The following is a 17,568-nucleotide window of genomic DNA, read 5'->3' on the forward strand; positions in this document are numbered from 1 at the left end:
AAGCTTCATTTTTGTAAAATACTTCATTTACCAAGAACTCCAGATTAATTAATTCTTACTAAAGTAGCTTAAAGGTCAGACTCAAACTCTAATCTTACCATAACCAAGAAACCTAATTTGTGCATTTTTTCTAAAATACTGAATTTTATCTCTGATGCCTTTTAATTTATTAAACAAATTCTATCTTTAATTTAAGGAAGCAGTCTAGTTTCTTTTATAGGGTTAGAAAGACAACTTAAATATCAGCCAAAGATTTTTTTTTTTACCTCTCAGTCATAGTATCTATCAAACACTAACACATTAAGGGATTTTTAACAGTATGTGGATTGTGTCCATTACATATTCATTCATTTGAGAAGTATTCATTGAGTTCTGTTTGCTTGTGGAGTTACATTGATGAGCAGGATAAACATATTGTGCCTTTATGTAATTTATAGTCTTATGGGGGATACAAATGAGTATACTGAAAATTATAATATAGATATGGCAGAGCTAAGACTAGCTCACTTCACCAGGGCCCACAGCACAGCTCAAATATTTCTTGGCTTTTTTTTCCATTCCTTTCTTGATCATTCTCTTTGATTACATCAGCGGGAGAGCTGAAACTTGGGTAAGAATAGCTATTTCAAACTTAATCTGTTCTCCTTAGACTCTTTTGTTCATTCTCCCCTGATGACTGAATTTACTGCTTATTTTAATGAAAGACTTAGTCCAATCTGAAAGCTTTGTGACCTTTCAGCTTCTTCTCAAGATGCCTTTATTTTCATCCATCCTATCCTTTGGGGTCATACTGTCATTCCTCTTTTCCACGACTAACTTTTACTCAAGTTCTTGATTCCAACACTTCGTGATATTCTTTGCAGTCTAGCTGAATAAAGTATTTTCTTTTTCACACATAGAGTACATGCCTTGAATATTCATTTCCTCAGCTTTAACTTCTTTCTTGCAGAAATGCTCAGGTTTCCAGTTAATGAAAAATGAAACCTTTCTTTATCCCTTAAGTTTCTTTCGTTCCTCATCAGACTTTTTTAGAGAATTGCCTATCCTTTTCCCTTCTTACCACCCACCCAGTCTATAACTCTTGTAATCAGATTTTTATCCCCAGCACTCTACTAATATAAGTCTTAGAACGTCACTGATTAACACTAGTTGTTGATTTTGTGCAATATTCAGTACTGTTGACTGGGTAGCCTCTGGTCTTCTTTCTTCTGCCTTTGTGCTCTGCTCTCAATGGAGCAGCCAAAATGACCACTTTTAAGCCAGTCAGATCATATCATTCCTTTGCTTAGAATCCTGATTGCCCTTCATTTCACTCATAGTAAAAGCCAAAGTTCCTATAAATCCTGAATAATCTGATCCTGTTTTCAACTACTCTTCCCCTTGTCACTACACTCAAACTGTTGGCCTCTTTGCTGTTCCTCAAATATGCTGAGCATCATTCCACAACAGGGCTTTTGAATGAGCTGTTTCCTCAACCAAATACACTCCTCCTCCCCCTAGCCGCTTGACTCACTTCCTCCTTGCCTTCTTGTCTTTACTTAAATATCACCTTATCATTGAAGCCTGCCCTGACTATGCTAATGAATACTGCAAAATGGCCTCTTCTTCTGGCTCTTCCAGTACCCCTTACATTGAATTACTTTTTTTGTTCTCCTTAGAACTTCACCATTTTACTTACTTTATTATTTATTATTTGTCTCCTACTGGAATGTAATCTTTGTCTTTTTGTTCACTGATCTCTGAGTTTATCCTGCTTAAAATTTGTTGAGTTTCTAGTCTTTCATCAAAATTTGGGAAATTTTTGGCCATTATTTCTTCAAATGTTCTTTTAGGCCTTCTTCTCTTTTCCCATTAGGACTCGCATTATACATATGCTGGTATGATTTGTGGATGCCTACAGATTTCTTAGGCTCTGTTCATTTTTCCTCATTCTTTTTCTGCTCCTCAGACTGGATAATCTCAACTTACCTAACATCAATTCTCAATTAACCTAACTTAATATTATCAATTAACCTTACTTGGTTCTTTTTTCTGCCTGCTCAAATTCTGCTGTTGAGCCCCCTCTAGTGAATTTCATTTCTTGGTTTGCTGATTTAAAAGGCAGAGGGAAACACACTAATAATACTATAACTTTTTTAATGTTACAGATTTCTCTAGATCCCGGAATGCAATCTGAGATTTTTAAGAACCATGTTTCTTATTATGGTGAATTGGTAATTTCTTTATATAAATCTTATGAATCTACTTTCTTCTCACCTCTCTGAGCTGTTTTCACTCCATTTCAGCAGCACCTGAAAGAAATTAATCTGTTTGGAGATATGCCAAAAGCTTGTCTAAAACTATAATAATTTTTAGTTTTCTGAAGTCTAGTAAAATAACTTTTAAAAAAAGAAATATCTCCCACTCTTTTAATCTCTAATGGCATTCACTTTTTAAATTTTTATAAAGTAGCCAAAAAATAGAGTAAGAAAAGTTGTTAGAATTCCACAACATGTAGCTCCATTGTTGAAAACAGATGCAGCTAGCAAATTTGTAATTGTCTGAGTAAATATACTTTAAACATACCAAAATGTAAGTATGAGGTAAAGTTAAGTCATAGGTAACACGTTCTATGCTAATCAAATGGTTTCTCAAGTATTGAATTCCTTGCTCTCTGTCCGCATCCAATAAAACAAAATCTACTGTTTTTCCTATGACTTGACCATTTCTAGACATTAATTTTTCTAACTATGTTTATGGAGACATAGAGATAAACTTTTATTGCTACTCAGGGATCAGTCATGTAAATACTTGGTTATAAATGCTGATCCAAGGGTTGCTGCTGATCCATTTATAACAAAATAATGGGAATTATTTTGTGATATTATCTTAAGAGATAAATGTTTACATAGAAAAGCAAAGATTTAAAGAATGTCAAAAAAAAGAAAGATTTAAAGAATGTCAGAATTATCTAAAACAACTGAAAGAAAGCCTTATGCACTGTTATTAAAGAGTTGGTGTATTTTCTGTTAATTTGTATATTCTTTCTCTGTCTCTTGCCTTGCCTCTTTTTTCCCCCCTCCTTGCTGCTTGTTTGTTGAAGATACCAGGTCATTATTACTGTCAAATTTCCCACAGTATGGATTTTGCTGACAGCGCCCCTATATGGAATATAATGTATTTTTTTGGTCTTCTATAGTTCGTGTAAATTGATAGTTAGATCTAGAAGCTTGATCACATTCAAGTTCAATTTTTCACTCTTTTGTTTTTAAGGAGGGGTTGGCAGTGCACATAAGGTATAAGGTCCAATTGTTTCTCTTTTCATGATGTTAGCAGTCATTGACAATGAAGCTGAGGTCCATTAATTCATTCTAAGTTGCAAAATGGTGATCGTATAATTTTATCATTTATTCATTTATTAACTTGTTAAATTTTTATATATACATACATGTATATATGTGTTTGGGTAAAGATTAATGTAAGGAAGTTTTGCTTTCAGTGTATGTCTGCATTCCAGTCATTGCTTAGATTGTTTTGTCCTTTTATAGCCGCCTGTTGAAAAATTGAAATAAACATAGACTATTATGATTTTATTGTACTCTTGAAGAGGTTGCACGTCTAAGCTAATTTATTAAAGAATTTGTCATTCCTTGTCTTAACAAATCCTCTGAAGAATGTGTCAGAGTTGGTCCTGTTATTAGCCTGAGAAGTTTAAAAGAATTCTTTATGTGCTTTTGAGTTTATAGCCCTCACAACCTATTTCAGTCTTTATGGTAATCAACTAGGTAAAGCTCTCTGCATTAGGCTCTCAGGAAAAGCTCTGTATTTATGTTCTTAGGCAAAATTTTTTCTAAACCTCATGAAATTGTTAATGCCCTTTTCTAAGTATAATACTTTTTTTTAACAAGTTGGGGATCATAAGATAAATGAAGTTTTAAGATATATTTAGGGTAAGTACTTTGCTGTGAGTCAGTTTTCCTTGGAATGCTGCAGGTGAGGGGCTGGGTGGGTAAAGTGTTCTCTGTGCCATTAGCTCCCTAAAAAGTTGATGAGAAAATCTGAAAGTCAGAACCCTGGATATAACCAGCTTTCTAGGTTTAATATCCAACTTGTTTTCTATTGTTTTGAATGAACTTCTGAGTGTTGCCTTTTTAAAAAATTAGAGCCCAACTACAGCATACTAGTAACCGAATTCCTGGTTGTGACTCAAAGGCATTTCTGATTATGCATCTAGATTTTAGTAATTAGTATAGTATTCTATTCTACCACACCACTAACTCTCCTCCCCAGCATGAATTGAAACGGAAAGCAATTAAGGCTTAGAGAGACTTAGCGATTGCCATTCAATTAATAAATGGCTGTACTAGAATTGGAATCCAGGTCTTTCTGATTCCAAGCCCATGTTCTCTCCATTACAACATATTAAAGATGAGAGGGAAAGGAAGCAGAGCGTCATTTAAGGAATCACTGTATTGTTTTAAGTAAGAGATGATCGGTGCCTGAAACAGGCAGTGGAAACAGAAACAAGATTTAAGGGTTTCATTTGACATGGCAGATCAGATATGGGGAATGAAAGGATAGAATGATTAAAATGTTGAGTTTCCTGGTTGTGTAGATGGTTATAGTGAGAGAAGAAACAGTTTAGGGAAAGGGTGCCCTTTATTCCTCTTTCTGTATATTGATGGAGGTGTCTATGGTGTATTTAGTTACGGGTGTTCAGTAGGCATTTTAAAATTCAGAATGCTGCTCAGATTATTTGGAGCCTTTTGGTAGGGAATACAAGGGAATAAACAGAGGGAATATTCTTAATTCCTGTGTCATGTTAATGCTGTGGCACTTACTTAATGAAAATATGAGTTCTTAATTCTATGAAGGGACTTTTTAAAAGCCATAGAATTGTAGAGTGGAACAGACCTTATGGAATTTCTAGTCCAATTCCTTTGTTCAGATGTGGAAAAGGACCCCAGAGTGTATGATTAATTGAACTTTGTCTAAAATTATCTCAGCTATTTAGAGACAAAACAGGAACCAGAACATGGGTTTTTTACTTTATGGCTTCCTCTTATATAACTTCTTATTATTTATCTCAGTATTCCTTAACTGAAAGCATATGTGTTATTACCATATTTTCAAGTTATTTGCTTCTTTGTTTTTATATTATTCCTGCATTATAGTTAAGAACGTTATCTCTAATTACAGAAAAGAAAATATAAATGACTTGCCTAATGTCACTTACTAAGAAATTAACAGAACTAAGACTAAAACCCATGTCTTCTGTTTCCTAGGACATTGCTTTCTTTACACCATCAAACTGTTTTCCCAGATTGTTGTCATTTGTATTATTTCCTGATTATTCCAATTATTTCAAATTATTCATACTAGGAAGCTTTCTCAAACTAAGAACATTTTCAAGGAGTGATGGATTCTGTTATAAGAGGAAATAATCCAACCTTCTTTTACAGCAAAATTGCACCTTTTTTTGAGGTATAGTTGATGTGCAATATTATATAAGTTTCAGGTGTACAACATCGTGATTCACAATTTTTAAAGGATATATTCCATTTATAGTTATTATAAAATAATTGACTATATTCCCTGTGTTATATAACATATCCTCATAGCTTACTTATTTTATACATACCTCTTAATCTCCTATCCCTGTCTTGCCTCTCCCCCCAAATTTCACCTTTATAAACAGTTTTCATAAACTTGACTCTACTCCATTTGAAATTTGAATTTACCATTTACTAGAGTTGAGACTAGAGGGCAGTTTCAACATAGAATTATAGATTTGAATTGATCTATAAGTAATAACTGCTTTCATTCACAACAGGGTCCTTTTTTTAACTTTCTGTTGAAACATAATACATGAGTAGTCTTTTTAAAAAGGTGTTATCGAAATGTAATATACATCCAAAAACATACACATAATTGGCCTACAACTTGATGAATTTTCACAACACAACTGTGTAACCAGCACCTAGTTCAACATCAGTATCAACCTCCCAGAAACTCCCCTTATACGCTCTTCTAGTCACTGCCCCCATCCTGCTGCCCCTCAAGGGTAACCACCGTAACAGTAGTCTTTCAGAGGTGAGCTCAAGTACTTCATTAGTCAAGGTTGGCGTCTTTTTTTTTGTATTTGCTGCAAATATGAAGAGGATTTCTCTATTCTTATCAACACAAAAATAATTGCTGAAGACAAAAGAAAACCAGAATTTTCTCATTACCAAGTCTTGTTTACCAATTTAATATTCAATCAGAGTAACACTGAGAGATTTAAATCTTTCCTGCAGCTTTGGAAACATCTTGGAGTCTCTATAAGTGACTTTTCATCTTCTGAAACAAAACACAGAGTAAGCAGGAGTTAGAAGAATGGATATAGATTAGTGTTCGCCCCTAGTACCCCCACAGCTATTCCCCACTGTGGATGAGACACGAGGGAATGACTGTAATGCTGTGGTGCAGAGCTGTGGATGAGGGATTACTGATATAGTCCTCTTTCTTTACATATATTCTCCGAATATTGAAGATAGATTTATAAGGTCAATAATCAGAATTCTGTGGGAGATTTTTTAAATTCTGCAGCTTCTGTGTTAAATACAACTGGTGTTCCCAACTTCTGAAAAAATTGGTTAAAATTCTTCCATCTTGACTTAAATATATTATCTACAACACTGTCTTCACTTTCTCTATTTCTTATCAGGACCCCTGAACAGTGCCCCAGCGTTGTTTCGTTGTTGTCAGAGAGTTACAATCCTCACGTTCGTTATGGAGCTGCAATGGCCCTGGGCATCTGCTGTGCTGGTACAGGAAACAAGGTAAAGCCCAAAGCCAGTGGGGTCAGTTCTTTCCTGGCGCCAGACTGTTCTCCCGAGCAGAAAAGTTTATGTAACAGCTGTAAAAATACAAGTGTGGTGTGATCTGTAAGACTTGACTTGCCTCACCAGCTTCCCAGAACTTCCTCACTTTACTATGCCAGATCGCTCAAAGCTGTTGAAGAACAAACCACCACATTACATGGGTGGCTATAATGAAAACGATGCTGTTGAATTTCTTTTTGAAAGCACTGATGTCTTCAAAAAGAAGAAAAAGTATTTTTTTCTTTGGAGAACTATGGTCATTTTACATGGTTATTTTACATGTTTACTTTGTGTAATTAGTATTGTGGAAAGTAAAGTTCTTATTGAGGCCACCACAGTCAACTCAGTTTGATTTTTTTTGTTTGTTTTAAGCTTATACTTAGCTGCAGTTTGCCTGTTTTATCCTCATGAACGTAACAGATAACCTGGTATTTGTTAAGCCTTCAAAAGTGATAAAGAGTTGGGGTAGGCACGCTGATGATTTCATCATGAGATTCATAAAGATATGCACTAATGTAATAACAAGTATCCTTGAATCATGGCAATGACATTTTGCCTTTCATAGCGCACATGACCACACCTTGGCCAGCTCCCCAAAGGGCGACTTCTTTTAGCAGTACACAGGCGTGTATGTGTGTGTCGGGGGAGGGGAAGAGAAATAAGAATATGATTATGTTCCCAATGTCTTTACATCAGAAAGGAGCCACTTTTTTAATCATCTCTTTTCCAAACTAAAATAAAACAAAGTATAATTATTTATTGATTGATGCCAGGAATTAAATTTTAACTTGCTTGACTTTTTCTCTAATAAAGGGTATTCTTGGATACAAATAACTTTTCTAGTCACATAAAATATTATTTAAGCTAGGAATTAAAATAGGCATTTTCACTATACATGGTAAGAATTGTATAAAACTTTATAGAGAAACATATACCCTTTCAGTATTCTCATTCTGTCCCCTTACCCTGCTTTATTTTTCTTCAGATCACTTATCACCACCTGACATATTTTTACACCTATTTATTTATTTATTGTCTGTCTCCTCTCCACTGAAATGTAAGATCACTGAGAACAGAATGCTAAAGACCTGGCACTGTAGGTTTTCAGTAAATATTTGCCAAATGAATGATGGAGGGAAGATCATTTTAAGGATATGATGGTGAACAAGTTGGACATGGTCTCTGCCCTCACAATTTTGTTTTTTAAATGCTTTCATTTCTTTTAGAGGAGAATTTCTATGTGAGAATGTATCAAGTTTTATTAGGAAAGTCATTATGTGTATAATATGCAATTTATAGAAATTGGCCTGCATTTTTTTCTGGGACACATCTGCTCTATAAACAAAGGAAAAATAATATAGTTGGATGTTTAACTGAGTATTTTCTCCCTCAGGTCTTTAGTAGACATTCATGTCAGGCAGGCCTCATAAGTTAAATGTAAATTAGATTTTTTTCTTTCCAGATTATTCTAAACTTAATATGGTATCTAGGAGCAAATGTTCTTTGAGACACAGCATCTGACACGTTAATTCAATGAAAATTTTCATTACTCATGCTAAACAAGTCTGCTTTATTTCTAGATAGTTTGTATGATTTACATATCAATACCTATCTGTCTGAAGTTTGGTGCTTTATTATTTTTGTTTCTTAAAAACCAGAAGCACCTATTTATTCTAAAATATGTCTTTGAAGTTATACCACATACCTCAAAAGCCAAGTTGGTGTCTTTTAATTTATAAGTTGGAAATTTTGTTATATTTTTATCATGACTACTTTATAAACAATATTGGCAATATATGAATAATGCTTGAGAAACTTACTCTTCTAAACAATGGCACTACATTTTCAGAGAAGTGGAAAGAAAGAATATACTTATCTGGTATGTGTATTATCTGTTAATAACTCTGATTTTTTAGATAAATAAATAAATTGACATGTAAGGAAATCCATAGTCATCCCCCCCCCAAAAAAAAAGATTCAATTTATTCTTCCTTTACTTGGCCTTGGAACAAAGGATATTTGAGAAATGACATACTGTACTAAAGTAAGTTTGATAATCATGTTGGCTCATTGCTCTGTTGCTCCAGATTTATACCTACCTAACAACCTCGTAAGGGTACTGAACAAATATCCTGCAGGGTATTAATAGAAGTTATATGGGGCAGAAGAGTTCTTGGTCAGATGTAATGGGCAAATGCTGGGATATACAAAGTTCCAGTGGTTTCTTTAATAAGGCTTCCTGGAGCTTTTGTTGTGATACATACATTCCTGGGGCCCTCAATATGCTATATAAAGTTTTGAATCTGCAAGAAGAGGTGATATGTAGTATATAGGAACTCCCGAACTTGTTTAACCAAGGAATCCTATTTTCGTTGAACTGCTACTCTAAAGAATGTGATATTCGGGAAATCCTGGTAAACATTTTGGAAATCCCAACACTTGTGGTCTTTTGAAGTGTAACCATGGTATCAGTTCTAGCTCTCTTTGATTTAATTTGTTTTGCCATCGTACTAGCAAGTAAAATCTTCCCTTTTGTTTTGGGAGTTTTTGTTTCTCTTTGTTTTTTGTTTCAATTTACATTTGATTTATTTAATTTTTTAAATTTAGTTTTGTAAAATCATCTAAGACATTATCTTACCCTAGTGTTTGAAGGAAGTTGAATACTTGGAGTTAGACTGGCCTGAGTTTGCTACATTTATGTGATTTTGGCAGTCTACCTTTCTCTTACTTTTTTTTTTTTTATAAAGATTGTTTTGTGTTGTTTTAGGATTAAGAGGATTATATGGATAACATATATAAAATACCTCCCACTGCACCTGGAAAATAATAGGTGGTTATCAAACATTAATCTCATTTTTTTTCTTACTTTGTTTTTGACCTCTTTTACCCCAAGAAAGGAGCGTTTGTGTTCTACAAGCTTCTTTTTTGCATGACATCAATAATGTTGAAACATAAAGCATACTCAGTTCTGAGCTATTGCATCCAAGTAGTCTTAAATTAACTTGTAATTATAATGTTAGATGAAAATACTGGCTTTAAATGATAGTAACTAATCTGAAATTTCATCTGTATGAACTTTATTAAAAGGTTTTTTTTGATGCTTTCAGGAAGCAATTAATTTGCTAGAACCAATGACAAATGACCCTGTCAACTATGTGAGACAAGGAGCTCTCATAGCTTCGGCTCTTATCATGATCCAGCAGACTGAAATCACTTGTCCAAAGGTGAGCAAACAAAAAAATTCTCCAGAAGAAAGCTGGTTCAGGCTTTTCTTTAGTAGCTTATCTTCTTTTGAGGACATGTTTACCTCAAATATGGTGAACACTGAACTCACAGGAAGTAAAGAGGTAGGAGAAGGGGAAAATTTTAAATATATAACACTCTTTGAATTCATTTTTCTATAGGTCTGTGGTCACTTTGTTAATTCAGCTGTAGAGCCATTCTTGAAAAATTAGAACTCATGAGTTGATGAAATCATCAAAATCAGCTTTAATTGTCTCCTACTATCCTTTTTTTCCTGTCTAAACTTTTTTTAACACTTTTTTATTGAGTTATATTCATTTTACAATGTTGTGTCAAATTCCAGTGTAGAGCACAATTTTTCAGTTATACATGAACATACATATATTCATTGCCACATTTTTTTTTCTCTGTGAGCTACCACAAGATCTTGTATCTATTTCCCTGTGCTATACAGTATAATCTTGTTTATTCTGCATATGCCTGTCAGTATCTACAAATTTTGAAATCCCAGTCTGTCCCTTCCCACCCCCTGCCCCCTTGGCAAACACAAGTTTGTATTCTATGTCTATGAGTCTGTTTCTGTTTTGTATTTATGTGTTTTGTTTTTTTTTTAGATTCCGCATATGAGCTATCTCATATGGTATTTTTCTTTCTCTTTCTGGCTTGCTTCACTTAGAATGACATTCTCCAGGGACATCTATGGTGCTGCAAATGGCATTATGTTGTTGTTATTTATGGCTGAATAGTATTCCATTGTATAAATATGCCACATCTTTATCCAGTCATCTGTTGATGGACATTTAGGCTGTTTCCATGTCTTGGCTATCGTAAATAGTGCTTCTATGAACATTGGGGTGCAGGTGTTATTTTGAAATAGGGTTCCTTCTGGATATATGCCCAGAAGCGGAATTCCTGGGTCATATAGTAAGTCTGTTCCTAGTCTTTTGAGGAATCTCCATACTGTTTTCCACAGTGGCTACACCAACCTGCATTCCCACCAGCAGTGTAGGAGGGTTCCCTTTTCTCCACAGCCTCTCTAGCATTTGTCATTTGTGAACTTTTGAATGATGGCCATTCTGACTGGTGTGAGGTGATAGATACCTCATCATAGTTTTGATTTGCATTTCTCTGATCATTAGTGATATTGAGCATTTTTTCATGTGCCTTTTGATCATTTGTATATCTTCCTTGGAGAATTGCTTGTTTCTGCCCATTTTTGGATTGGGTTGTTGTTTTTTTCTTATTATGTTGCATGAGCTGCTTATATATTCTGGAGATCAAGCCTTTGTCGGTTTCTCTTTAGCAAATGGTGTTGGAGAAACTGGACAGCAGCATGTAAATCAATGGAGCTAGAACACTCCCTTACACCATACACAAAAATAAACTCAAAATGGATCAAAGACTTAAACATAAGACAAGATACAATAAACCTCCTAGGAGAAAATATATACAAAACATTATCTCACATACATCTCAAAAATGTTCTCCTAGGGCAGTCTACCCAAGCAATAGAAATAAAAGAAGAATAAACAAATGGGACCTAATTAAACTTACAAGCTTCTACACAGCAAAGGAAAAGAAACCAAAAGTAAAACAAAACGACAACCTACGGAATGGGAGAACATTTTTGCAAACGATGAAGCCTCCTACTATCCTTTTAAAATTTATTCAGTGAGGTAACTTGTTCCTCTGATATGGAATATAAACTCAGTGATCCATGCCTTTTTTGATCCATCCTTCTGAGGCAATAAAAATTCACATAGTTACTTTATATAGTATATACAATCTCAGTTTAGAAATGAGTACATCCAGATTCAGTTAGAATGTCACTGCCCTCGTGGGAGATCCCTTGAGCAGGGTTTCAGGTGGCTACAGGGAGGTTTCTTGGCTGACACACATCTTTCACTGACAAACACTCTTGCTACTTTCGCCCTTCTGGTCGGGGGAGCTTATGATAGGCTCTCAGTGCAGCTTTGCCTGCCTCTCCCTCTTCCTCTCCTTGTCTCTCTTCTCTCCCTCCCTCTCTCATTGCTTGTGCCTTTGTCAATAGCTTACGCCTTTTACGTTTTGTGTAAGATATCAATCAGTGCAGTGACCGTTTTATCATATTAAGCTCACAAGTGGCCTCTGTGAAGCCCATCTCTAGGTTTGGAGCTAGGAGGAAAGCCCAGCTTTCCCCATAGAAATCCTCTTCACATATCCTTCTACAGTCCAGTCCTCATATATACCATGTGGATGACTCCGTACAGATTTTGAGGCATCTGTTTTAAAATTCCCTCATGACAATCTCTCAGACCCCATTTTAGAATTTGATATCTAATACATCTTGGCACCTTAGCCAGAACTCATTTTGTTGAGAAGCAGAAAATGCTTAGATCTTGTAATTTACATATACTAAAAATGACCATGTTTGACATATTAAATAAATGTATATAGCTTATGCAGTAATTTCAGATCTTTTATAATAATTCTTGAATTATTTAATTCTGCTCCTGTATAAGAAGCAGTCAAAGAATTGACAACAACAACAAAAAAAAAACATTGGCTTACTGTCTTCTGCCTCTTCAAACAGATGTAGAACACCCTCATTTGCAGCAAAGTAGATTGATGGGGGGTGGGGAGGATGGCGTGGAGAAGAAAAATTTTTTTTAACTCCTTGATTATTCTGTGAAACTTTGTTTAATAGATTTCAGTTTCTGAGCAGTTGCTATCATTTTGGTTTTTGTTGTTTTTATCTAGTCCTTCTCTCTTTGTCAGAATCCTTTTTTAAGACTTCTAAAAATTGGATGATTTCAAAAATAGAATCAGACTTCTCATCTTGTTTTAGTAATACATTACTAAATATTTTATATCTTCTAGGACATAAACATCTTTTCAAACAGATCTCATTTCTTTGCTTTTTGTTCTTAAGTAGAGCAGTTTTAGTATGAGTAGCTTTCACATCTTTTATTTCTGCTTTTGATCTTCTGTTGAGCTTTATCAGCTGGAGGTTATCCAACTGAGTAACGTCATTAAAGAAGGAAGTTTTGCTGTGGAATGCACCTCCCCTAACAGTGATATATAGAAGTTTATTCACTTTGACCTCATATGTTGCTTTCATGTTATACGTATTGTGAACTGACACATGTTTTGCCATCTTCCCATCCTCTGCTACAGGATTTCATTGATTTGACAACCGTAAGTTCTGTACCAACAATGGCAGAGTACTTTGAAACAGGGATGGGGTTAGGGTTAGGGTAAGCTGTGTAGTTTCAAAAAGCCTTCAACTTTTTATTCCAATAAATAAATAAAACTTTTTCATATTTAGAAAAAGTGAAAAAATACAGCAACTTAACCAATTAGTATTTTGGAATCATTTTATAAAATATTGTTGAACCAGGTCTTAGCCAATATGACTATTTGGGGTACACTTTCATCTTCACATGGTAGCAAAATCTTGGGTACTGATTAGGAATGTTGAAATGCAGTTACAGCTGGTAGCCTTTGCCATTGATACAAACTCAGTGCAGAAAGTTAAACATGTACCCCACTAACTACAAAAGCAAAACTGTATATGACAAATGTTAAGAGTGCAGTTGTTACTCAGTTCATGAATTCTTTAAGTTCTGTTTCTTTGTTTTCTGCTCTCACGCATGTAATCAAGAGCTTTGTATACTCTAGTTTATATCATCTCTCTTTTATCTAATAATTGCTAAGAAGACAACATTGATACTCTTTTGGGATGGTATGTGACATTTTGCTGAAAAGAAACAGCTGTTAATAAGCTTGAAGAAAAGTATGTTCTCAAGGCTGTAGTCCTAGACACAAGTTTGCAAACTAGTCCATGAAATGAAGTGAAAACTCCTTGAAATCAAAGATGAAGTGTTGTCATTAAGACTGTATCCCCCCTCAAAGGAATCCAAAAGGAACATTTCTCAGATATTTTGTGAGATTCACGATGGAAATTTCCAAAGGAAGTATTCTTTTATGCCTTCATGATCTGTGTCACATCCATTTACAGAATGCCATCTTTACACCAAGCTCTACGCATTGGGTCTTAGTTTAACTAACTCCAGTACATCTTTGCTTTTCTTCTGCCAGTTTCATACTCATGCATTCTCACAAACATAGGCCCAGGATCATGCATACACCCCTGGGTGATTAAAAAGATTCAGAACCATTTAACAAGAATACTGTTCTTTTATAGGTCCTTGGAGTTATTTTGTCTCAAGAACCCAACTCTGCTCTTTGAAGGATCTATCCTTTGTTTTTCTTATTAAATGACCTCTACTGTTAGCAGTTATTTGAACATGTATATAGCAAATATGATATGTAGAACCGCATAAAAATACTGCAGTGTAAGAATAAGATCTGGTGCTCCTCCTTGCCTAATATCTGGCCCAAGGCCTGCTACAGGGAAACTTCTCCCAGCACTGACATGTACCCTTTTTAGAAGTAGAATCGTATCTGGCTAAGTTTGATGAGCTTTTGCAGTTTTAAAATAAATCAGCATGGAATTTTATAACATAAGGTTTTATTTTACAGCATAACACATTTCTAAATAGTAACCTTTGTTACCATACTATTGCCTTAAGATAGGGACTTGGGCACTAAAGATGGTAATATAAAGAAAAGGCTACAAGCAAATACCATGAACAAAATAATACTAGTAAAATTGAGAAGGGAGCTAAAAATGTCTTTTGGGTTATTGAAAAAGAGTAAAGATAATTTTCATTTTAGGCATGTTGAGTTTGAGATTATAGCAAGTCAGTTGGAGATAAAATGAGAGCATAGGAAAAAAGTCAGAACTAAAGAAAGAGATGGGAGCTAGCCCAGCTAAATTATATAAGTCTGTGGCCCTTTATCTGCAGTTCCAAAATCCAAAAAGCTCTGAAAACTAAGAGTTCTGTTTGTTTTTTAAGGACTCATTTGGCTGCAAAATCTGACCCAGTATGAATTCATGTATAACCTTTATCCTGTGTAGTAAATATTCAGTCATTTTGCTGCATCAGAAATATTAATTGGGTTGATTATGAGATATTGCCCCCATACTCCACTGAGAGTATTGCATAGTTTGTAGTGTATGCACCATATTAGCTTTCTAAATTTTGAATTCCAAAGTTCATCCGGCCTCAAGGATTTCATGGAAGGAATTACAGACCTAGTAGAAATCATAAGAGCAACTGTAATGTCATAGAAAGAGAAAAGAAAAAAACTCCAGAAGTAATTCCTGATGTACAACTTCATTTCATATCCCAGAAAAATAGAAAAAAAAAATAGAAAGGAAGAGACATACCTAGATGATAAGTAACAACAAAAATGACTCTTAAGGAACTTTATTCCCTTCTCTCCATCTTTTATTTTTCTCTATGACATCTAAGAGTCAGCTTTGTTTTTTTCCAACAATACAAGGTGTATAGAGTTAAAAACATGGTGAATGTCTAAAATGCAGGAATTTGGAGAACGTAGGTTTTAGATAATCAGGCACAATAGAATACATAGATCACAGTGCTGTCTGAAATTTAATTGTCTTTTCTGTGAAATTATAATATAAAATGGGAAATTAATATGATTTTTCTCCTATAAATTCTAATTTGTTTTTTGTTGGGGGGTATACTACTCATAACAATGAAATTGAGCCAGAAATTGATTTGAGTCCATTTTCTTATCTGTGAAATGGGAGTAGACCAGAAGATCTCAAAGTCGCCTTCCAAATTTAAGATAGTATCCTAATCTACTAAAATAATAATTCTTTATGAAGAATCATAACAATGAGAGTTAAGTTTCTGCTGCATAAATAATAAAACATGAGGAAAAATTTTTTTAATGATAAAAACTAGCTTTTTAAAGTACTAGTCTGTTTAATTTTAATTGGATACACCTATTATATATTTGCATTGATTTTTTTTTTTCTGTCTTTCAGATTATGTTGTCCTATTGTTTTGGGTGTGATTTTATATTTAAATTCTTCCTTATATTGTACATACAGTGCTTTGTCCAGTGTTTCTTTTTCATAAATTCATGAAATATTTCATAAACCTCTAGCACATAAAATTTCCATCCTATGTAAGATGATGTAGATGCTCATCCAAAATAAGTTCAGAATCAAAGGAATTTGACCTGTTGAACCAGAGTGAAAGCATCAAACCTTAGAATTTTTAAAACTGGAAGGGAATTTTGTGATGATCTCATCATGCTGGGTTTTATAGTTAGAGAAAGAAAGATCTAGAGAAGTAAGTGGCTTGCTAATAGTCATGCTGGGTAGTGGCAGAGTTAGTTCAGAGTTGTTTTTCCTGTCATATTCTATTGCTGCCTGTGAATAAAAACTGAGAACCATTTTAAGAAATACCATTTTGTTAGCAGTATTTAGGTTGCAAAGATAGGAGTCAGGGAGGACTGGTAGGATTCTGCTCTGGAATGGTAAGACAGCCTTGCTTACTGAACTATAAAATGCCTTTTACACATTACATGATGTACATATTACCTCAAATAATCTTACAACAGTCATGTAAGGTAGGTGCTATAATCTCTGTACAGATGAAGAAACTGAGACTCAGAAAAGCTGAGTAATTTACCCAGAGAGCTTAGTAAAGAAGAGAAATTTATAAGCCAGTATTGTCTGATTCTATATTACTCTGCACTTTATCACAGTGTGGCCTCCCAGACCAAGATGAATGAAAGGGAGGAGATTCTGAAAGAATACGTGATATGGATAAGATCGTTATAGGAGGAAACTCAAATTCAGTATTTTCTGCTTTGGGCTGATCTGGGGAGGTCCATGATCATGTACTTCTTGAACAAGCAGACTTCTTTCTGGGTGCCTGCCATTTGAAAAGCACTTGGTGGGAAAACAATAGTGTAAGACATGGAAGAAGCATAAAGTATTTCCCTTTTTGTCACCCCATTTTAAAAGAATCATGGATATTTTGATAAGAACATGTATTTTTTAAATGTTATTTTCTAATTATAAAAGTATATATATTAATTTTAGAAAATAGCAGACAAAAATTACCAGTAATTCCTCCTTAAATAAGTCAGCATGTATTCCATTTTGGTGTGTTCTTTTGGTAAGAGTAATTGTTGTGATGTATCCTCAAAAAATTAACGTGTATGCATGATGAAAATCTTTACCATATATGTGAATGTACTTAATCCAAAATATACATTACCTAGCTGTAGTGAAGTTTGTTTTAAGGTAGAATTGAAGGGCTGTGCCCATTAGGAAGTCTGTAGGTTGATGGTAAGCAGAATAGCTGTAATTCACAGTGCAATGAAAGCCTTAGTGTTCATTTGAACTGGTAAGCCTGCTGACTAACAGTGGTGCAGTATGAAATCGCATTCAGCATTCCCCTGAGTCTGAATCATCCACTGTGGAACAGTGATTGAAAACAGAGCTGGTCCTCCCACAACAGAAAAGTCATGACACCCGTGATTTCAACCATGGACTTATTCTGCCTTCAAATCTGGTCCAGATCCCTCTTGTTTTGAATGTTGTGAAATTCAG

At 34.6% G+C, this 17,568-nt stretch overlaps 1 protein-coding gene across 1 annotated transcript in view; it reads left to right on the forward strand.

Moving 5' to 3' along the window:
* Positions 1–17,568, forward strand: part of PSMD1 (proteasome 26S subunit, non-ATPase 1) — an 80,556-nt gene that overhangs the window by 45,454 nt on the left and 17,534 nt on the right. The window contains exons 17-18 of the mRNA XM_006207901.4: positions 6,686–6,800; positions 9,950–10,066. Coding sequence (XP_006207963.1) covers positions 6,686–6,800; positions 9,950–10,066 — 232 coding nt within the window. The remainder of the gene's footprint in view (positions 1–6,685; positions 6,801–9,949; positions 10,067–17,568) is intronic.

The sequence above is a fragment of the Vicugna pacos genome, chromosome 5 (genome assembly GCF_048564905.1).
Source record: "Vicugna pacos chromosome 5, VicPac4, whole genome shotgun sequence".
Classification (NCBI taxonomy): domain Eukaryota; kingdom Metazoa; phylum Chordata; class Mammalia; order Artiodactyla; family Camelidae; genus Vicugna; species Vicugna pacos.